Here is a 20856-nt window from a genome sequence, read left to right as displayed (position 1 = left end):
GCCGGCGTTCCGGTGGTTCTGGGTGATGTCCCTTCCGTTTTTTGGTTTCACTTTTGAAGTAGTTGTTCAAGGCAGCAAACTCCGGCGTTAACCTATGCCGCCATCTTGGTTCTCCCTCTTTTTTTTTTTTTCAAGCAGAGGAGTGAAATTTGAGTAATGTTTGTTTTTCCCCAATGAAAATGCCAGGCAAAGGTCAAGAAAGGTTTATTTTGGAAGAATAATGGTTCATCTAAATACTTTGAAATTGGGATGATAAACTAATTATGGGAGCTGAACTCATTGCTTTGTAATCAAACCCCACAGTATTTTGATCTCACATGTTTGTTCATTCTCACTCTTATTATTGGAGTACTAGGGGCCCAGTGCATGAATTCGTGCACCTTGAAAGGAATTGTGGGCTGCAGTGGGCACAGGGGAGGGTTTTGGTCATCAGTCAGTGCTATAAGTACAGGTTAGGAAGAAATGTATGTAGGCTGAATATCAGGATTAGCTTTTTAACCCTCTTCCATTTTATACCCCACAATGCACCCAAAACATTTCTTCCACAAAACCTATCATAGTTTATTGCTCTGATGGTGACAGGTCTGCTCCACAAGGTGACTGTATGGTCCTCAAAAGCAAGAATACCACAGAACTCATCTTTTTTTCTTATCGCCTGAGCCTAATACTGTGAAACACACAAGAGCATTTAACTAAAGGAGATAGGGCTTAGTTTTCTTATCTACCAAATGCAGCAAGTAATGCTCACCTGTTCTAGAGGTGGTTGTTGAGATATAACTTAGAGAGGTGGCTGAGTGGTTTACTTTTATTAACCAGTGCAGAAACAATGGGTGGAAGCCATAGACAGCCTAATGTGTCCAAGAGGTTCATAGTAGTCTACAGGAATTGCAGCTTATTTCTTCCACTGGAAAATTCAGTCTCAGAGTAGTCAGTGGGCTGTTTGAAGTCTGGCAACAAGTTCCCATGTCAGCGTGGGAGATGTGGCAGGATTTCAGGTAAGAGTTTTCCAGTACCAGTAAGTCGGGTTCATTTTCAGCGTGTGTCTTTTGGAACCGTGCTTTTTCTCCGAAATACGTACTGGTATACCTATAAGTGGACAGACATTCATATATGTGCATGTATTTTTTAAAGAATGGGTGCTTTTTCATGTGACAGTGTATCTTTAAATAAAGCTGTTCCCCAGTGAACAATCTGGGCCTCCTCCTGGCCTTTAGTAATACCTTATAGGGTATGATGCCTTGTCCCTGATAAGATGCTCCCGCATAAGTTATTTTCCCTGATCCTCATTGTATGCCTGTGAGGATTTGCAAAGGTTAAGGACATGCTTAAGGTTGCACAGTGTCAGAGCTTAGAGCCTGCCTGTCTGACTCCACATATTGGTAGATCCCTTGCTATTTGCTTGACTACTTCTTTGCTCCCTCCCTGACTAGGGCTTTCCTCCAGAACAAGCTACTGAACGTGAAAAACACTCCAGGGTAGTATTAGAAGTAGAGTCTCTGAAGCTGGGCCTTGTTGTTACTTAATTGTTTACAAATAATCATATTTCTTTCATTCACTGAATATTTATTGAATGCTTATGTGTTTGATGCTGTTCTAAGTAAAAAAAAAAAAAAAAAAGACATGTTGCTGCTTTAAAGGAGCTTGAATTCCAGTGGCATGAGATGGACTACACATAATTGTACAATAAGAGCTACGAAGAGACAGAATGAAGAGAGTGATCGGAGAGGTCCCATTTGCATCAGATGGTTAGGAAAAGTCAGGTTCCTTTGAGCAGACACTCAATAGGACTGAGAGCCCCATGGTTGTGGCTCTTCGGAAGGATATCTAGGTCAAAGGAAGAGCGGGTTCTAAGAGCTGAGGTGGGAGTGCCTCGCTTGTTCATGTTCACAAGGGACATTTTCTGAACAAGAAAATATCAGGCAAAGTCAAGGTGGGCCTTGAAAGATGTGGAGGAAGAAAAACAAAGGGTACATCCCAGGTGTGACTACTAGCATGAGCACAGGCTCAACCACAAGAACTAGACTCTTCAGGATGCTTAGAAGGAGGAAATCCAAGACTCCGGAGACTTGAGAAGAGACCTTAGAGAGCATGGTTCAGGCCTCTTCCTCACAGATGAGGAAACTGGAGCCGAAAGAGGGCTCAGGACTGGAACCCAGACTTCCTGACTCTGTGACTAGTGCTCTCACTCCTCCCACCACACCATACCCTGCTTCCTTCCCAGTTGGGACCAGTGTTCAATACAGGACTTTGAAGTTTACTCTGCAGATAGTACCAAGTCCCTAAAAATAAGTGGTACAAGGGAGAGAATTTGGGGCCAGAAGGCAGACGACCAGCAATCTCTGATTCTTTCCCTGACCACGGTCTGACTTTGGATAAGACCCCTGCTCTCCTGTCCTGCTTTGTCATGTGTACACTGAGTAGGTTGGATCAACCCAGTTGGCTGCTTCTCTAGGTCGGGCCCTTTCCAGGGCCGAGACAGAGTTTCTGAGAAGTAGAAGGCATTCCAGTGTGGAGACAAGGCTGCTGTTCTGACAGCTGGCAGGAGTCCAGCCGCTCCCTGACTCCTGGTGACCAGTGCTGATAAACTCTTATCTGCCGGGCCCCTGGCTTTCCTGACCCAGGTCTGTTATGTAATTAAATGAAAAGATCTCCAAGATAAATTATTAAATGAAATGCACAGTATAAAACAGTGTGTGTGATATGCTACCTTTTAAGTAAAATAAAAAGGGAACAGTAAGAACATATATACGCATACATTTTATTCACTATTTAAGTTAAAAAAAAAAACCAACTAGACGAATATACATGAAACTAATAAAGCAACCACCTGTGTGTGTGTGTGTGTGTGTGTGTGTGTGAAAGAGAGAAACACACACACATAGAACACAGGGTAGGGGGGGGCGTGAAACGTTCCTCTGTCCTGCAAGCTTCTTTAGCTGGTCTAATAACTAAATCTGCATGAGACAGATTAACAAGAAAATAACCAGATTAAATTACATGTGTACATATGGGAACCCCACAGTCGAGGTTCAGGACAGGAAGGTAATATGGCGTATATATGACATTCTGACCCAAGGAGGAGGAAAGGTGCTCTGGGGCTCCGGGGGAAGGTTATCGCAGGACGATAAGAAGAACAGATGTCTAGTAATTAGTTTGCCCTACCATATAGATAGATAGGTCGGAAAGGTTATCTCTGATAATCTCTTCTTATGGGGAAGGTCCTTAATTTAAGTTCTTCTAAGGCAGTGGTTCTCAACCTTCCTGATGCCGAGACCCTTTAATACAGTTCCTCATGTTGTGGTGACCCCCAACCATAAAACTATTTTCATTGCTACTTCTTAACTAATTTTGCTACTGTTATGAATCATAATGTAAATATCTGATATGCAGGGTGTTACAAATTGTTACAAATTGAACAAATTTTCATTGTTACAAATTGAACATAATTAAAGCATAGTGATTAATCACAACAATAATACGTAATTATATATGTGTTTTCCGATGGTCTTAGGCGACCCCTGTGAAAGGGTTGTTTGACCCCCAAAGGGGTCGCGACCCACAGGTTGGGAACCTCTGTTCTAAGTAGTTGGGGGAGGGGGGAGGGAGCAAAAGTTTCTCTTGAGCCTGCAGGGTGTCAGTGCCTTCTGTATAAAATAAACCACATACCTTGGAGGCACTTCTCTGGGTGACTCATTCTGAATCCCTACAAAGGAAACAGGAATGGGAGGGAGACTTGATTATTCATCTTTGATTGTAGAACCATGTGCATGTACTTTAAGTTATATTTTATAAAAGTAATGATAAGAAAATGATAAAGTTAAAAAAAAAAAAGAAATAATGACTCTCCAGTGATGAATCTTAAGTTTTAAAATAACTGGGTGAGGTGGGACAAATTAGCTTTTCTCATTATTCAGAGTTGCAGACTCTGGACCTAGGATATAAATTGAAGCAGAATCAGATGCAATTATTTTTCTTCAAATCCCACTGCTAATCTTAGTAGGCAGAGGAGGGAAAAATTCCTCTGTTAGGACAGGAATCACAGGGAGGCAGGAGTTCTGCAGAGCAGTTATGGGGCTGCCACAGCCTTTAAGCAAGAATTGAAGGACAAGGAAGAGAAAAAAACTAAATTACCATAAGAACTGAAAGGGAAGATTCAACTGAACAACTCATCCATCCCCGTGAGGACATAATACAGGTCCCTGGCAAAGCCTTCTGAGAAATCAAACCAAATGTGTGTGTAATTTTTTAAAACAAACTTGTTCATGGTTCTCAAAGTGCCGGGTTTACCAGAAACCAAGAAACCAAATACTATTTCAACATTTACTTTTTAAAAACGTTTTCTAACTTCAAAGGATCCTCCTTAAAACACACACACACACACACACGCACACGCACACGCACGCACACGCACGCACGCACACACAGAGAGACACCCCAAACTGTGTATCATGCAAAAGCCAGCTTATTGCCCGTACAAGACATCTGGTTCACTAGCTAAAGGCGGAGCAAGCATCATTCGACTAATGATTTCCAAAGTGTCAGCTGGGACAGACTGTATTTAAACTGGTCGGGTGCTGCCTCCAAAGGGAATGTCTGCCACACAAAGCCCGTGATTCACGGAGTCCCAGGGATGGGAACCTGGCCTGCTGACAGCACAGCCTGCGAGGTGTTCTCAGTCGGGGTGGAGAACAGACCCCTTGCTGTAGATCTCACAAGGCCAGCACTGTGGGCGCGGGTACATTGTATAATGTCTGCATTATATCACGGGTTACGTTACATGGCTCAGATGGGTCTTGCAGGAAAAATGGCTGCATAAATCATCTTCCTGGCGGGGTCTCTTCCTAAGCGTGGCTGACTAAATGAGAAGGGTGTTGAGGTTGGTTTCGCCTCTCCAGAGTTGTTCATCGTATCTGGGTCACTCTGTAGACCACAGAGACTGAGTCTCAACCCCAAACTCTTCTTTCCACGTGGCGACAGGTCCCTTCTGCTTTGTGGACCCTGGTGTCCCCAGACATAAGACAAGAGGGTTGGATCCGTTATAGTTCAGTTACGAATGACCACATCTTTCTCTTTGTCGGATTATTGTTTGATTGACAAACTAATGTTTTCAGCCATTCTCACCTTTGAGGATCTTTCTTTTTCCAATAAAAGTGACTCGTTGGTGAGCTGGAGTCTGTAGTTACTTCTGCCAGGGTACATAGGTTTTCCATAGGTGGCAGAGCCTGGTGAGCAGAGGGAGTGAAAGATAACTGGATTCCAATTCCTTGTCTGAACTATGAGTGTGAGGGAGAGCAGGAGAAATTGTGGCAAATGGTCAGAGTAGTGCAGAGAACCATGTAGGTACCCAGGACGACTTTCCCAAGGTCGGGAAGGAGACATGCAGTCATTTGCACCGCGGACATTACCTTCTGTCTTAGTAAGGTTCCTAGCGATTTACTTTCTAGGATAAGGTTTCAAGTTTTTTCTACACTTTTTTTGGTGAAAAGAATTTTCAAAATAGAATCGTATCATACGTCAACCTTTTTTCTTTACCATGAAGTCCAAAGACTAAATGGTGTATTATTTTTAGACTTTATACTAAGTAGGGAGGTATCAAAACACTTAAGAAAATGTCCCAGTCATGATTTGGAATTTCACATCTCAAGTAATTTGGCGACCCTTTTCTTAGCAAATTTTTCTGGGAGTGAGGATGATTGCATCTTAGACTGAAGTGCACGTTGAGATTATTTCATGCTTTTCACTAGGTTAGGGGTGGTGAATTGGTGCTGTTATCCTATCCTCCTTGCAGATATTGCCGCGTAGTCATAGCGCTTTTTGCTAAGTCTAGACAGCCTCCTACTGTTTACCAGACAGTGGTCCAGACAGCCAGAATCCGTCTATTAGAGCTGGTATATCAGACAAATCTGATTGTTTCCCTGGACTTGATTTTATTTATTGTATTATTGATTATGTAGTATTTAGTGCCTAATCATATTAGATACTCCCTTTCTCTCTTAATTTCCTTAATCGAAGCAACTCAAAAAGGTGTTGGTTTTTTTCATTACATGTGTTTTCTAAATATTTTTATTTAAATAAAAGTCCCATTCAAACAGATGCCTAGTTTTAGGAAGTCCTTTATACAGATCATTTGCCCATTGGTTACACTACATTCTTTTCATGCCTGTGGTGAGTATTGGCCTGTGGTATTAGGTTACACCACCAGCACCTAGAACCGGAGAGTTCATCCAAAACAGAAGCGAAGCCTAAGAAAGCATCTTTTATATCCAGTCTGTAATCACAGCCAGCTCTCAGCCAGTGTTGAAGATTGCAGGCCTTGTGGCAGGGAGCCCGTCTAGTTCTGTGTCACACAGCATGAATAAGCGGGCCATTTCTTCTGTCTTCTCTAGAGGCAGAAGTTTTGTTTTAAATGTTTTTTTTTCCTCCCTCATTAATAATGTACATGTTTACTGTGACTTCTGTCTTAGGGAGAAGAAAAATTCACTTGCAGATCTACTACTGAGAGATAATAGTGGTGGAAGTTTAAGTCAATAATATCTTCTGTATGTAAACTTGTATGCATTTGAAATGTCTGCATTTCATTCTCTGATTTCATTCTCATAAGAGCAGCTGGAGCAGACTGCTTTCTATATTTGTAATATAGGTAGAGACTTAAAGAGGTTACAGTGATTTTATGGTGGCCTTGCAGAAAGTTAATGGCAGAGTTAGAATTAGAACACCCCCTATTTAATTAATTAATTTTCAAGTACATGATACAGTGTTGTTAACTGTAATACCATGCTGTACATTAGATCCTCAGAACTTATAACTGGAAGTTTGTGCCCTATGACCAACATCTCCCTACCCACCAGTCCCTGGTAATTCTCTCTGTTTCTCTGAGTTTGGCTTTTTAGATTCCACATATAAATGAGATCATAACAGTACTTGTCTTTCTCTAACTTATCTCACTTTGCATAATGCCCTCAGGTTCCAGTCTTGTTATTGCAAATGGCAGGATTTCCTTTATTTCTCATGGTTAAATAATATTTCATTGTCGTGTGCGCGCGCGCACGTGTGTGTGTGTGTGTGTGTGTGTGTGTGTGTGTATGTGTGTGTGTTTGTAACATCTGATTTATCCATTCACCCATAGATGGACACTTAGGTTTTTCCATATTTTATCTCTTTGAGATCCTGATTTCATTTCCTTATATAAATACCCAGAAGTGGAATTGCTGGGTCATATGGTAGTTCTAGTTTTAATTTATTGAGGAACCTCCATACTGTTTTCCATTGAGGCTGTAACAATTTACATTCCTACCAACAGCCGTAGGAATGGCCATTCTCACAGGTGTGAGGTGATATCTCATTGTATTTTTGATTTGCATTTCCCTGATGATTAGTGATGTTTAGCACCTTTTTATCTGTCCTCCTTGGAAAAAATATCTATTTAGTTCCTCTGTCCATTTTCTAATTGGGTTATTTATTTAGTTATTTAGTTATTTTGCTGTCAAGTTGTATGAGTTCTTTACAGATTTTGGATATTAAACTCTTAACAGATACGTGACTTGCAACTATTTTTCCCCATTAAGCAGGTTGCCTTCTCATTTTGTGGATGGTTTCTTTTACTGTGCAGCAGCTGCTTAGTTTGATGTATTTTTTATTTTTTGCTTTTGTTTGTGCTTTCGGTGTCATATCCAAAAAATTGTTATCAAGACCAGTGTCATGGACCTTTTTTTCTTATATTTTCTTCGAGGAGTTTTATGATTTTGAGCTGAAATTTCTTTATCACGATTGTCATGGCGATTACATGACTGTATTTGTCAAGACTCATTGAATTATACACTTATAATCGGTTAATTTTATTTCTGGTATGTTATGCCCCAACAAAGGAAGAACGAGAAACAAACTGAATGTCTACCGTCTGTCAAGTGCTGTGTTAGGAATATGATTACATAGATGCGATGTGGGTCCTCTCTCCAGGCAGCTCACAGCCTGTAGAGTTGGTGTAGAAACACACAGGTCAGAGAGAAGAGCCCGATGGCGGAGTACATCTGCTGAGGCACAACGGAAGGCATTCTTGACTAGGGAAAGTCCCGCCAAGGAGGCGCTTGACCTTTAGTGTGGTGGGTGGACAGGAGCCAGGTGAGTGTTGAGGGAAAGGGCATTCCAGGCAAAGGCCTGTGAGTGTGAAACTGCACGGTGACGTTTTATAAACCACAAGGAGCCCGAATTGCTGGAGCTGTGAGATTTATGTCAGTGGCAAGAGTAGAAGCTGGGCAGGTTGGCAGAGAGGTAAAAGATGAAATGTTTCTCAAATTTGCTTTTCAAATTCATATTGCAAGAAAAATTATGTACTTGAGAGAGAAACCCTCCCTCTTGGATGAGAGATGAGATGATCAATGCGCCCATTCATGTCTCTCTGTTTCATTGCTTTTGGCTTAAAAACAAAACAACAAAACCCTCGCTTGTACTATAACTATTTTTAAATAGTAGTTCTCTGTGAACAGACCTCAGCTGAATTTGTGTAGCTAAGGCTGTACTTGAGCTTCACATGTTACAAGGAGGAAGCATGTTTCAATGTTTGAGAAAGCCTTTCTTACTAGCCATCTGGGAGAACTACTGAGATTTGCCCCATGTGGCTTGTGCCTTCAAGCAAATGCCAGTTTCTTTGTACCAATTGGGAGAAGTACAAAATCTCCCTCGCATTGCATTTTGAAAAGGAGAAAACCTTTTGAAACTGCTTATTGGTTCAACTCCATCTATATGAAATTCTTAAACATCATCTATCCTTGGAGGGATGCAAGGAAGTGTGTGGTGGGAGCAAGTACAGGATTTAGATTAACAAATGGGACAGCTAATTTTGTTCTAAAACTGAATGCTTTGCCATATATTACAGGCAATGGATTTTGAAGGTTGGGCTGACACGCTCTTTCTTCTGCAGTTCACCCTCTCTTGTGTGATGGGGTAAGCCTTTGCTGTCTTGTTATCAAGTAGTTTTCCTAGAGAAATGTGTTGGAGGGTCCCTTTGCCTCATTCTTCAGTATCCTGTTCTGTCCCTTGAGTATATATCCGCCTCCGATAATTAAGCTTCCGCATTCAGGTGGTTTCACAGCCCTTGGGAATGTGCCTTCAGGGCAGCTAAACTGATCCCAAAGTCATGCTTAGGAGACTGGAGAACAACTAATATTTACCCAATTACATAGTGGGTAATAAGCACCATTATTTCTCAACATTATTTTTCGCCATATAGTTCCTTTATATTTTTTCTAAATTGACCATTTGGGAGATGTTGTTGTCCCTTTAACCATGAGAAAGCAGGCTCAGAACAAAGGTAGGTTGCCTGAGTTTGCACAATCAGTGATTGTTGTAAAGCAAGCATGTCAAACTCAAAGGCCAAATAAGCAAGGTTTAAGTTTATGTGGGCTGCAAAAAAAACCAAAAGCTTCAGTTTTCATAGAAGCGTAGGTTTATTTCGATAGAGACATGCTGAATACAAAGGGCTGAAATAAATGAGTAATTGTTAACATAAAATAATAGAACATTTAAATAAAAATTAATATTTTTTCTTGAACATTAACTTACCAGACACTGAATTACTGCACAAATTAATAAGCGTAATACAAATAAACCTATTTTTCTTGTTCTCCGAAAGCAAAATATTTCTTGTTGTGCACACCAAACAAGTCAGTCCAAGACTAATGATGTGGCAATCGGCTGCTAAAATAGTCACTGCTAGTATTAGTGGAGAGAAATGGTGCGCTTATGTGTACGGCGTTAAGGGAAATGAACGCAATACGATTATAGTAATCAGTCATTAGCGAACATTGTAGTTCATTATTAATAATTATGTATAACAGCATATTGTAAAAATTAAGTTATGAAATTTTTATTAAAACGTTTTTTACTTACCATTATATTGGCTAGGCCACAAAAATAATCGTTGTGGGCCGCATGTGGCCTGCGGGCTGCGAATTTGACATGCTTGTTGTAAAGTAAGCACCTGGATCGTACTCATAAGATACCTCTTCCTTCTTTATTCCAGATTTATCTTGATGTACGCCACAGTACTCTGCACTCAGTATAATTCTGCTCTTACAACTACAATAGTTGGCTGTATTAAGGTGAGTTGAAAAAATACTGTTATCTTTTGGGGACCTGCTTTATTTGAAAATTATTCCTCTCAGATAAGTTGAATATGGCCTTAAGCCATATGTTTTCCTTATTTCTTCACATTTTTTTTTTATAGTCTGACAAATTGTGATGATGGTCTCTGAAACAGTTTTTAAGAACTCAGGGAGGACATCATCTCTACTTTCAGGCAGTTTAGCTCCGAGGAGCGTGAGAAAAGGAGAGCCTTTTATCTTAGAGAAGAGGGAGAAGAATTGGGCCTGTTTCTGACGGGCTGCCGAGCTCAGTAGGGAGAGGCCTGTCCTTAACCCCTGATGAGAGCTGCTCTGTTCTCTGCCCCGCCTCCGAGTGCTGGCTGTTTTGTGGGGAAAGGGTGCCTGCCAGAACTAATCGAGGGAGGTTTCCTGTGTGTCAGCCAAACCTAATGGCCCACTTTTAAAAGCTGCGTCTGACTTTTCCAGTGATGTCATTTCCTCCTGACCATTTTATTTGAGTCAGGCTCATTTGTCTTCAGCCAGGAGAGCCAGATTGACTTAAATATTGAGCTGACGTTAGTTGCCTTTGGGACTTCCCTTATGATGCCCCTTTTGTCAAAAAGTGAGGGAAGTGGTTGCAGAGAAAAGTTTTTACTGCTCTGTGTTACCCTTTGCACCCCCCAGTGGAGTGGTGTCCGCATGACCTTATTTTAGAAATTAGATTTGGGTGAAAACTTCATGGAATTGGAGTGTTCGGTGTGAATAGAATTGTAGATTGAACTATAATAATCAGTTCTTTGAATTCCATTGAAATCTAGACAGTTAATCTACTTTCAAAGGTCTAACTGGCTGACATGGCTTTAGCGCACGCACCCGGGCCCCCCCCCCCCCCCCGCCCCCGCCCCAAATGAGCTCTCAGCTCTGTTTCTGTTTTGTAAACTAAATGCTTTAAAAGCAAAGTGGATGGCTTGCATCTTCAGAATAAGAACAGCAAGAGCAGGGCAGCTGGTAAACATGTTTTTGGCCAAGAAGAAGGATGGTACAGGAGAGCCTATATTTAATTTTAATAACTAAACTTATTTGCTTAGAATTTCTTAGTGCACTTTATCATTATCAGCATGGGGCAGAGATATAGTCATGCTCTCATGAACATGAAGTCCAATACTTTACTTTTGCTATTTCCTTCTCTGCATAGAACCCTATGAACTTAGTCCAAAGGGATCAGTTTTACTTCCAAACTCCAGAGGGAGGGAGAGAATTGGATTGTCTGTGTACTAGTCGTGTACAATTGCTGTTGCTTCTGTCTGCCACGTGGTATCGCTGTTGAAGGATGTCTTGAACCTTCTGGCAGATGAGAGTCCCCTGAAGCACTTGCTATTTCACTCTCATGAGTGACAGTGGAGCTTCTTTCATTGGCCTCTCAGTTCATACCCTTTAGCTCAGTCATTGTTCCCCAAGGGGCTTTAAGCTGTCCTCTGTGCTTGAGGATCCCAACCCCATAAACCCTTGGGTCAGCATTCCTTGTTTCTTTTAAGTGTGGTGGGAAAATTACTTAGGATAGCTAGTTAAACATGGAAGTTCCAAGGCCCACCTCGGCTATACTGAGTCAGAATCTCTAGAGTAGAGCCTGGAAATTGTCATCTTTAACAGTTTCCAGATGATTCTCAGGTATTACTAAAACTTGAGAATTAGTTTTGAACTACTAGACTCGTCTGTGCTTCCTGGTTAGTTCTGCTTTGTGGGCACTGGGGTCTTTTCCTGATAGCAAACCTTTGTTAGGCTGCCCTAGTGTGTACTTAAAGTTTTTCTACCTTCTGCTGATTGGTTTTGCGCAATAAGGATTGGGTTCTCTGTCTTTTCCCTTTCTAAAGTTCCTTGAGCAATTATACAAATTAACCTACCTTCTCCCTGGATTTCTGGATCTCTGTATTCGAAGAGAGTTCCTGTTACACATTTTCCCCAGTTGCCTACTGTTACGTGGCATTTCACGCCCCCCTGAAATAATTAAAAAGATCTGCTTTAAGGTAACTTACTCTCTCTATCCTTAGACTTAGAAGAGGTAGACATAATTTTGAATGCTCAAAGGGCACTCCATTATCAAAATAATTTTGAAGTTTTTTTTAAAGTATAGTACTTTGTGCTTCAGAGGCCTAATCTAGGAGAACCCAGCTACTAAAAATGTTTGTGACATTTACCGTTTATGGCAGTTGTAAAGGTGGAGAAGGAGGTAAGTGACTTAGGAGTGTGAAAGAATGGAGGTTAGGGAAGAACTGAATAAATTTGGAAAATTTTATTTCACCTTGTGGTCCGAGTTTAATTAAAGGGGACTACAGATAAGCAGAAGATGTTTATGCCTGGGAATTTGAGTGAGTCAGGAGACGTGATTTTAGCTATTGCTACTTTGAGATGTGTTTTGAAAATAGTAAGAAGGCTCCTCTAAAAACTTTCTTCATGTTGGTAAACTCCCACCATCCCTTTTATCCTTTTCAAAAAAGAGGGAAAGATTCTTGATGTCACCAGGCTTTTCTTCTTCACTGTCCCCTCACAAGTCAACAGTTATCTCAGCGAGAGGAAGAGCGTTCTTTTCTGATTGCTGAGTATGCATTAGTGTTTTCTACCCTAGAAACTGCAGTGCTTCTCTATTTAGATTTGTAATGCCAGCCCATACCACAGAGCAGAGAAAGGTTGATAACCTTGTTAGTATTTTTTAGTATTGGTGAAAGCATTTAGCGTCTGTAGAGAAAAAATTGGGCAGAGGCTAATGTCATTGTTTCCTTGTTAGTGTTCTTGCTCATACTACACTCATTTTAGGCTTGGTAGAATTTTGTTATTACCCATTTATTTGTTTTTTGTATTTTAAGAATAGGTATTTGGGTCATAGCATGGAGGAGTTTATATGAATATTTTAAAAGTTCAGTTAAACCTATGTAATAGTGCATTGCTTGTTTTTTTTTTTAGAATATATTAATAACTTATATTGGAATGGTCTTTGGTGGAGATTATATTTTCACATGGACAAACTTCATTGGCTTAAATATCAGGTAAGTAAAATATTTAAATATAACCATTTTGACAAATAGTGTCACAATAAGATTGGGCTATTTAATGTCAAATTTGTTCATTTATTAAACCTATATGGAGTGCTTCCAATGTATTATATATTTAACATCTTTAGGTAGTGCTTTTTAAGAAAGGGAGAGAAAGTGGTTCCATACTTTATGCATAATAGTTGGGGAATCTTTCTGGAAGTTGAATTCCTTTTACTTAGCTCTTTGAAGAACAGACCTTTACTTAGTATGCCAGATGGCAGTACACTATTCTCAAGAAAATGCGGGGCTAAAGAATACCAGCTCCATTAGAAATGCATTATATGTGTCAGACTTTGGCCATATCACTGCATTTCTTTAGACTTTATTTATCTTCATCAATGATGAGCGTGACTTGTATGAAAGATCTTTTTCAGCTCAAGAATTTTGAATCTCATGGTTTTTAATCTATTTATATGCTTAAAAATTCTTACATTTGTATTTGGGCCAGACCTCTGTCCTGAACTCATGCTCTGTATTTAACAGCCCACTTGACATCTCCAGCTGACATGTCCAATACTGACCTCCTCTTGGTTTTTCCAAAGTCTCTTCCACCCAAAGCCTCTGCATCTCAGCTGATGGAGACTCCATCCTTCTAGGCTTTCAGTTTTAAAACCTTGAAGTCATGTTTGACTCTTCCATCTTATACCCAGTATCTACTGTGTTAGCAAATTCTGTTGGCTCTACCTTCAGAATATATTCGGAAAAGGACTACTTCTCACTATCTGCATTGTTCATCATCTAAGCCACCAATATCCTGGTCTAAATTACTGCCTAGTTTCTACATTTGTCCCTGGTTTGACTCCTTTCTTGTCCACCCCATCCCTCAATCCCACCCTGCATTCCTTCACAGAATAGATAGTGTATCAAACATGTCACTCCTTATTTTATCCCCGCCCCAGGCTCTTCATGTTCCAAAGTGCTGACAAGGCCCTACAGGACCTACCTCCTCTTTACCCCTCCAGTGTCAGCTCCTGCTTCTCTTCTTCTCCGTCACTCCACTTCATCCACATTGGGGTCCTTCCTGTTCCTTTAGAACAGCGGTCGCCAACCTTTCTGACCTCATGGACCACCAATGGTCTGCGGACCACCGGTTGGTGACCACTGCTTTAGAACACTGGACATGCTTCCACTTTAGGGCCTTAGTACAGGCTATTTCCTCTGCCCGGAACATTGTACTGCCAGATACTTGCATGGCTAACTTCTTTACACCTATAAAGTTTTGCTCAGAGGTTACCTTCTCAAGGAAGTCTACCCTGACCACCTTATTTAAAACTGTAACCTGTGGGGGTATGGGAAGAGGGAGAAGAGGCTATAGGGGGGATAAATGGTGATGGAAGGAGACTTGACTCGGGGTGGTGAGCACACAATACAATATACAGTTGATGTGTTACAGAATTGTAAGCCTGAAACCTATATAATTTTATTAAAACAGTGCCTCCCCAATACATTCAATAAAAACAAAAAATATATAATTAATTAATTTTAAAAATTGCAGTCTACTCTTCCCCTTTTGATTCTTCCGAATCATCTTATTCTGCTCTTTTGATTACTTTTTTCAGAGCACTTAATCACTTTCTAATATACCTATCATTTTAGAGTTGTTAGAATGAAGTAATCTAATGAGTGTAGAGTACCTAACTCACTGCTTGACATCTGTGCTTAGTAAATATCTCTTTCATTAAAATTTGTGTGGAAGGGCCAGGATATAAGGAGCAAAATGGTGAACCAGTTCTGTCCTTGGACGTGGCCTGATTTTCACTCATTTCTAAAAGTCTGGATTAAAAGTCATTATGACACTATATAGACCTGAGTCAGAGATGCCTTAATTTTCTTTTTGTCCCCTTAAAATAATTAACTCGAGAGCCACAATGAAGTAGAAGCTTCTATTTGATGTTTAGATCTCTACAGTTCAACTCTCTTATAAAATCCTGTCTAATAAAAGAGAAACATGGTAATTAGCATACAACCACTACCCTTCCCATTGGCTAATCAGGGCAATATGCAAATTAACTGCCAGTCAAGAAGGCGGCCGGCAGCCAGGCAGCTTAAAGCGAACATGAGGTTTGCTTGCTTCAGTGACGGAGGACTCCAACGTTCCCCGCCTGCCGCTGCCGGCCTCTGAGCTGCAACTCTAAGCAACTATGTTACAAATATAGAAGCTAAACCAGCCGTGGCAAACTACGGCCCGCGGGCCGGATCTGGCCCGTTCGGTTGTTCTATCCGGCCCACGGAGCTGAAAGAGCGGAGGGTTCTCTTGCTCTCCCCTCCGCTCCTTCACCAGCAGCAGTGTTAACATGTATTAGTTCACACAAACACTCCATCCATGCTTTTGTTCCGGCCCTCCTGTCCAGTTTAAGAACCATTGTGGCCCTCGAGTCAAAAAGTTTGCCCACCCCTGAGCTAAACAAAACCCCAGAAACCTGCTTTAGTCGCCGGGCTTCAGCCAGCAGGATCACAACATTGTTTCAAATACAGAAGGTAAACAAAGGCCAGAAACCTGCTTTCAGCAGCGGAGGCCTAAGAGCTGGAGCCAAGCCTCAAAGCTAAAGCTGGCCCAGAATAAAAAAAAAAGAAAAAAAGGAGCGGTTGGGAGCTTCAGTCACCTGCTAGCCTGAAAACAGCCCTCAGCCCCTTACCCAGACTGGCCAGGCACCCCAATGGGGACCCCCACCCTGATCCAGGACACCCTTCAGGGCAAACCAGCCGGCCCCACCCATGCACCAGGCCTCTATCCTATATAGTAAAAGGGTAATATGCCTCCCAGCACCGGGATCAGTGGAGCTGAGAGGCCTCCCAGCACCGGGATCAGCGTGACAGGGGGCATCGCCCAAACCCCCTGATTGCCCTGCGGCTCTGTGTGTGACAGGGGGCGGGGCCAGAACCTCCCTATCCGCCATGCTCTGTTCGTGACGGGAAGGCGCCCCAACCCCCTGATCAGCCCTGCTCTGTGCCTGATAAGGGGAGCTCCCCAACCCCCTGATCGCCCTGCGGCTCTGTGTGTGACAGGGTGCGGCACCCCAACCCCCTGATTGGCCTTGTTCTGTGGGTGATAGAGGGTGGCGCCCCAACCCCACCCCACGGGCCCTGCTCTGTGTGTGATGGGGTAGAGCCATAACCTCCCCATTGGTCCTGCCCTGAGTGTGACAGTGGCGGCGCCCCAACCCCCTGATCGGCCCTGCTCTGTGGGTGATAGAGGGTGGCACCCCAACCCCCTGATCCGCCCTGCTCTGTGTGTGACAGGGGGCGGTGCCCCAACTCCCCTATCGACTCTACTCTGTGAGTGACGGGGGAGCTCCTCAACCCCCTGATCAGCCCTGCTCTGTGTGTGACAGGGGGGAACTCCCCAACCCCCTGATGGGCCCTGCTCTGTGCGTGACAGGGTACGGAGCCCCAACCCCCCTGATGGGCCCTGCTCTGTGAGTGACAGGGGGCAGCGCCCCAACCCCCGGATTGGCCCTGCTCTGTGCGTGACAGGGGGTGGCGCCGCAACGTCCCCATCGACCCTGCCTTGAGTGTGACAGGGGGCGGTGCCCCAACCCCCCAATCGGCCTTACCCTGAGCGTGACTGAGGGTGGCATCACAGCCTCCCGATCCGCCCTGCTCTGTGCATGACAGGGGGCGGCGCCCCAACTCCCCAATCGGCCCTGCTCTGAGCCTGACCAGGGGCTGCACCTCGGGATTGGGCCTTCCCTCTGCCACCCGGGAGCAGGCCTAAGCCAGCAGGTCGTTATCTCCCGAGGGGTCCCAGACTGTGAGAGGGCACAGGCCGGGCTGAGGGACCCCCCTCCCCCCCGAGTGCACAAATTTTTGTGCACCGGGCCTCTAGTAATCTTACAAGAAAGGTTAGATATCTTTTTTTCACATTGGAAGCCACTTAAAATAACTTTAAGTTCCCGAGTATATTGGAATGTTACAACTTATGTCAGCCTAACATGTACGAAATCTAACATCTGGAAAATTCTTCCAGTAGAATTTCTGTTTCAAGATGTTGGATTTGATACATGTTAGGCTGAAAGAAGTAGGGCTCTGTGGCGAGTCTGGCTCTCTCCAAATGCCTTTTTCCAGTGGCCAGTTATGAGGGTGCTGGTCCAAGCCTGAGACAGCTACAGAGAGGGTGGGAAGGAGTAGAGAAGGGTGGTGACAGCGGGTGCTGCTGCACTTCTCCCGGTGACTACACTCTGTCTGCGGCTTCTACTTGAGTCATGTAGCCTTCCCAGGTAACAACACCATCATCCTCATAACTGCCCAGGCTGGAATTCTTAGAATCTCTGGAACTCATCTTAGCTGTAGTCCCCCCTCCCCCTTTTTTTTTTGCTTCCATTAAAAAAATTATACATTTAATTACAGTAAAATTAAACCCTTTTAATGTACAGCTTATGAATTTTGACAACTGCACCACATTCAAGATATGAAACATTTGTATCACACCCCCCACACCTAAAAAAAATCTCCCTATGTCCCTTCGCATTGAACCTTTGCCCTAATCTGTTTTCTGTCCAGAATGCCATATAATGATACATAATATTATGTAGCTTTTGGTCTGACTTCTTTCATCTAACATGGTCCATCTTGCATTTGAGATTTTGTGTTGTTGCATATATTCGTAGTTTGTACCTTTTTATTGCTGAGTAGAATTCTATTCTTTCAGTTGGTGAATGAATAAACTGGATATGTCACAGTTTATCCATTCACCAATTGAAAGACAAATTTCCAGTTTTTAACTGTTTTGTATTAGCTGCTAAAACATTTGCTTAGAAGTTTGTGTGTGAACATCGTTTCCATTTTACTTGGGATAAATACCTAGGAATAGACTTCCTGGGTTGTGTAGTTAAGTGTATGTTTATAAGAAATTCCTAAACTATTCTTTGGAAGTGTTTGTAACATTTAGGTTATCCTAAAACTCCTAGGCAGATAGATTGGTTCACATCCTGGCCAGAATTGTATGACTAAGGTACTTCTATTTTTAAAGTATGTGCACAGACCAACACTTATCTTAGTATAGCAAGGACATAAATAGATCCCTGGGAAGGCAACAGTTAGGAAGTTAATGTTTGTTGAGTACTTGTAGATGATGGTCACCTTTATAGTGTCATCTCATTTAATCATCTCATGTAATAATGAAATCAAGGTTGGAGAGGTGAAATAATTTGCCCAAAGTCACACAGCTATTACCACCGTAAGAATCAGAGCTGAGATTCTAACCCTGATCCAACTTTTAAAAGATGCCCTGTAATTCAACCATGTGAGGGCACATGGGGTTAGAGGTTCAAATGGCCCTTCTTGTTTTGAACATTTCCAGAGTCTCCTTGCTTACTTCCTGCCTGATTTGTCTTTTATTCTCCTATTTCCCTTTGCAGACAGGGAAAGAATCAGAATTGTTGAGCCCTTTCTGTACATATATTAAAGGAAGTAACTACTTAGTGCATGCAAAGCCGTAGGCTACTTTTTATTTTCAGGGAATTTGTAATCTAGCTGGGAAGATTTATTCATAAACAAATATATAATAGGTACGTACCAGGTACCAAACGTTGTTGGCAGTGGAGATAGAGCTGCTATCAAACTGATCAAAACCCTTCCCCTTCATGGAGTTTTCCTTATAGTAGAGGAGACAGAAAATGAAGGAAGAGATAAATGAGTGAACTATGTGCTGGTGATAAATGTTAGCTCTGATAGATAGTATTGCAGAAAAATAAAGCAGGGCAGGGGGGGATAGGGAGTATTTCAGGGGTGGGGGCACCTGCTGAAAGGTTATATGTTATGTAAAGACCTAAAAAATGGAGGGAATGAGCCACATTGACTTCTGGAGGGAAGAGCAAGTGAAAAGGCCCTGAAGTGGGCCCGGCCTGTGTGGCTCAGTGGTTGAGTATCAACCCATGAACCAGGAGGTCACGGTTCGATTCCCCGTCAGGGCACATGTCCAGGTTGCGGGCTCAGTCCCTGGTAGGGGGCAGGCAGGAGATAGCCAAGCAAAGAGACTCTCATCATTGATGTTTCTATCCCTCTCTCCCCCTCCCTTCCTCTCTCTGAAATCAATAAAAAAAACATTAAAAAAAGAAAAAGGCCCTGAAGTGGGAGTGTGCCTGGTGTGTTCAAGGAACAGCAAGGAGGCCAGTGCGGTGGAGTGGAGTGAGTGAGTGAAATGGGGTGGAGGAGCACATTATGGACTACAAGGAGAGATGGGGCAGCTGGACGTCAGCACTCTGTGCCTGGCCCTGAAGTGGCTCTACTGAAGCATTTTAGTTTGCATTTGTGAATGGCTGTCTGCTTCTCTGTGGCTGGAAAATGTGTGCATGGCTCTCGGTCTAGGAGAGGCAGGTTGTGTTTGCATGACTTTGGGAGATCAGAAGTGGATCAGAGCCGAGGAGGGGCACAGCTCAGCACTTTCCAGTCTTTCCTGCATTATTCTAGCTAGCCCCCTGTCTGCAGGGCACGGTAGCTTTGCCTTTTTCTCCTGTTTATCTCCTGGCTGTGTCTGCCACAGTCTCAGTGAATTTGGTCGTACCATGTGATGTGAATATTAGGCAGCTGGAGAATTGCTTGAGATTTAAAAAATGAATATTTAGAATGGTCGAATATATAAACACCAATTGCAAAGTATCAGAAGTTATCAAATTTCATGTGAATGTTTGTGGAGCCAGATTAATGAGAATTTGTTCTTTTTTTTTTGAAGTAGTAGAAGATCCTGGTGCATAATCATGGTGGTGATGTATGAAAATTCAGATATAGGTCTCCCCCCTCCGCCCCAAATCTAGGCTTTTCCCTTTCTCTTTTCCATCGTCTTCTTCTTCCCCTCCTCCCAGTTTCCCTGCATTCCCAAAGTTGCCAGGAGGCAGTTTTAAAGTTTACCCTTGAGTAGCACAGGTCTGAACTGGGTGGGTCCACTGGTAGATGGATTTTTCAGTGACTGTGTACAGTACGAGAACTATCCTTTCTCCTCTAGCTTTACTTTATTGTAAGATTATCTATAAATATAAAAGCCCAAGCGACCCTTACGACCGGTCGACCAGTCGCTATGACGATGCACTGACCGCCAGGGGACAGATGCTCAACACAGGAGCTGCCCCCTGGTGGTCAGTGCGCTCCTTCAGCCAACCTCCCGTGGCCGGCCAACCTCCTACGGTCCCTTCCCCTGGCCGGCCGGCCCCAATTGGCCCTGATCGCTGACCCGGCCGAGGGGCCCCGCGCCTCTAGTCGTATATAATACTGACAACATACCAAATATGTGTTCATCAACTGCCTATATTTTCTGTAAGGGTTCCAGTCAACAGCAGGCTATTAGTAAAGTTTTTGGGGCATCCAAAGTTATACGTGGATTTTTGGCACCCTTAGCCCCCATGTTGTTTACGGGGCAACTGTATGATAGTCCCTTCCAAAGCATTAACTCATGACTGCTTGGCACGTGGTATTCTTGTTGATGAATAGCCAGTTCTCTTCAGGCGATTCAGGAAAGGTCATTTCTGAGAACTTACATACCTGATAATGATCAAGCCGGGAATAAAGATGAGATGAAGAATCTTGTACTGCCTCTTGTTGGGACTTGTGAGACTGAACAGTCTGTGCTCTTCGTTCTCCGGAGCTCAGGAGTCTCTGTATGTGGTTTTGCGCCGGTTATGTGGCAGCAGGGTGCCCTCTTGCATCAGGGTAACTCTGATTATGCCACCATCCCTTTATTAACATTGCATTTTGCC

General features: G+C 42.9%; 1 protein-coding gene and 1 long non-coding RNA gene across 6 annotated transcripts in view; one reads left to right on the top strand and one right to left on the bottom strand.

Annotated features, from left to right (window-relative positions):
• SLC35D1 (solute carrier family 35 member D1) overlaps window positions 1-20856 on the top strand; it is a 44929-nt gene that overhangs the window by 15582 nt on the left and 8491 nt on the right. For 4 of the 5 annotated variants that reach the window (XR_004973945.1, XM_036348652.1, XM_036348651.1 and 1 more), the window contains exons 9-11: window positions 8873-8940; window positions 10019-10097; window positions 13038-13120. Coding sequence is in view for 4 of the 5 variants with exons in the window: in XM_036348652.1 (XP_036204545.1) it covers window positions 8873-8940; window positions 10019-10097; window positions 13038-13120 (230 nt within the window). In the remaining variant the exon portion in view is untranslated. The remainder of the gene's footprint in view (window positions 1-8872; window positions 8941-10018; window positions 10098-13037; window positions 13121-20856) is intronic. The other variant, XM_036348654.1, reaches the window with a different exon arrangement.
• On the bottom strand, window positions 189-20802 carry LOC118675857. Its single transcript, XR_004973946.1, has 3 exons — window positions 20642-20802; window positions 3667-3703; window positions 189-1086 (listed from the first exon to the last, which is right to left on the bottom strand). It is a non-coding gene; the product is annotated as an uncharacterized LOC118675857 (long non-coding RNA).

This window comes from Myotis myotis, unplaced genomic scaffold (genome assembly GCF_014108235.1).
Source record: "Myotis myotis isolate mMyoMyo1 unplaced genomic scaffold, mMyoMyo1.p scaffold_m19_p_2, whole genome shotgun sequence".
NCBI classification, from domain to species: domain Eukaryota; kingdom Metazoa; phylum Chordata; class Mammalia; order Chiroptera; family Vespertilionidae; genus Myotis; species Myotis myotis.
This window is presented reverse-complemented; position numbering and strand designations above follow the sequence as displayed.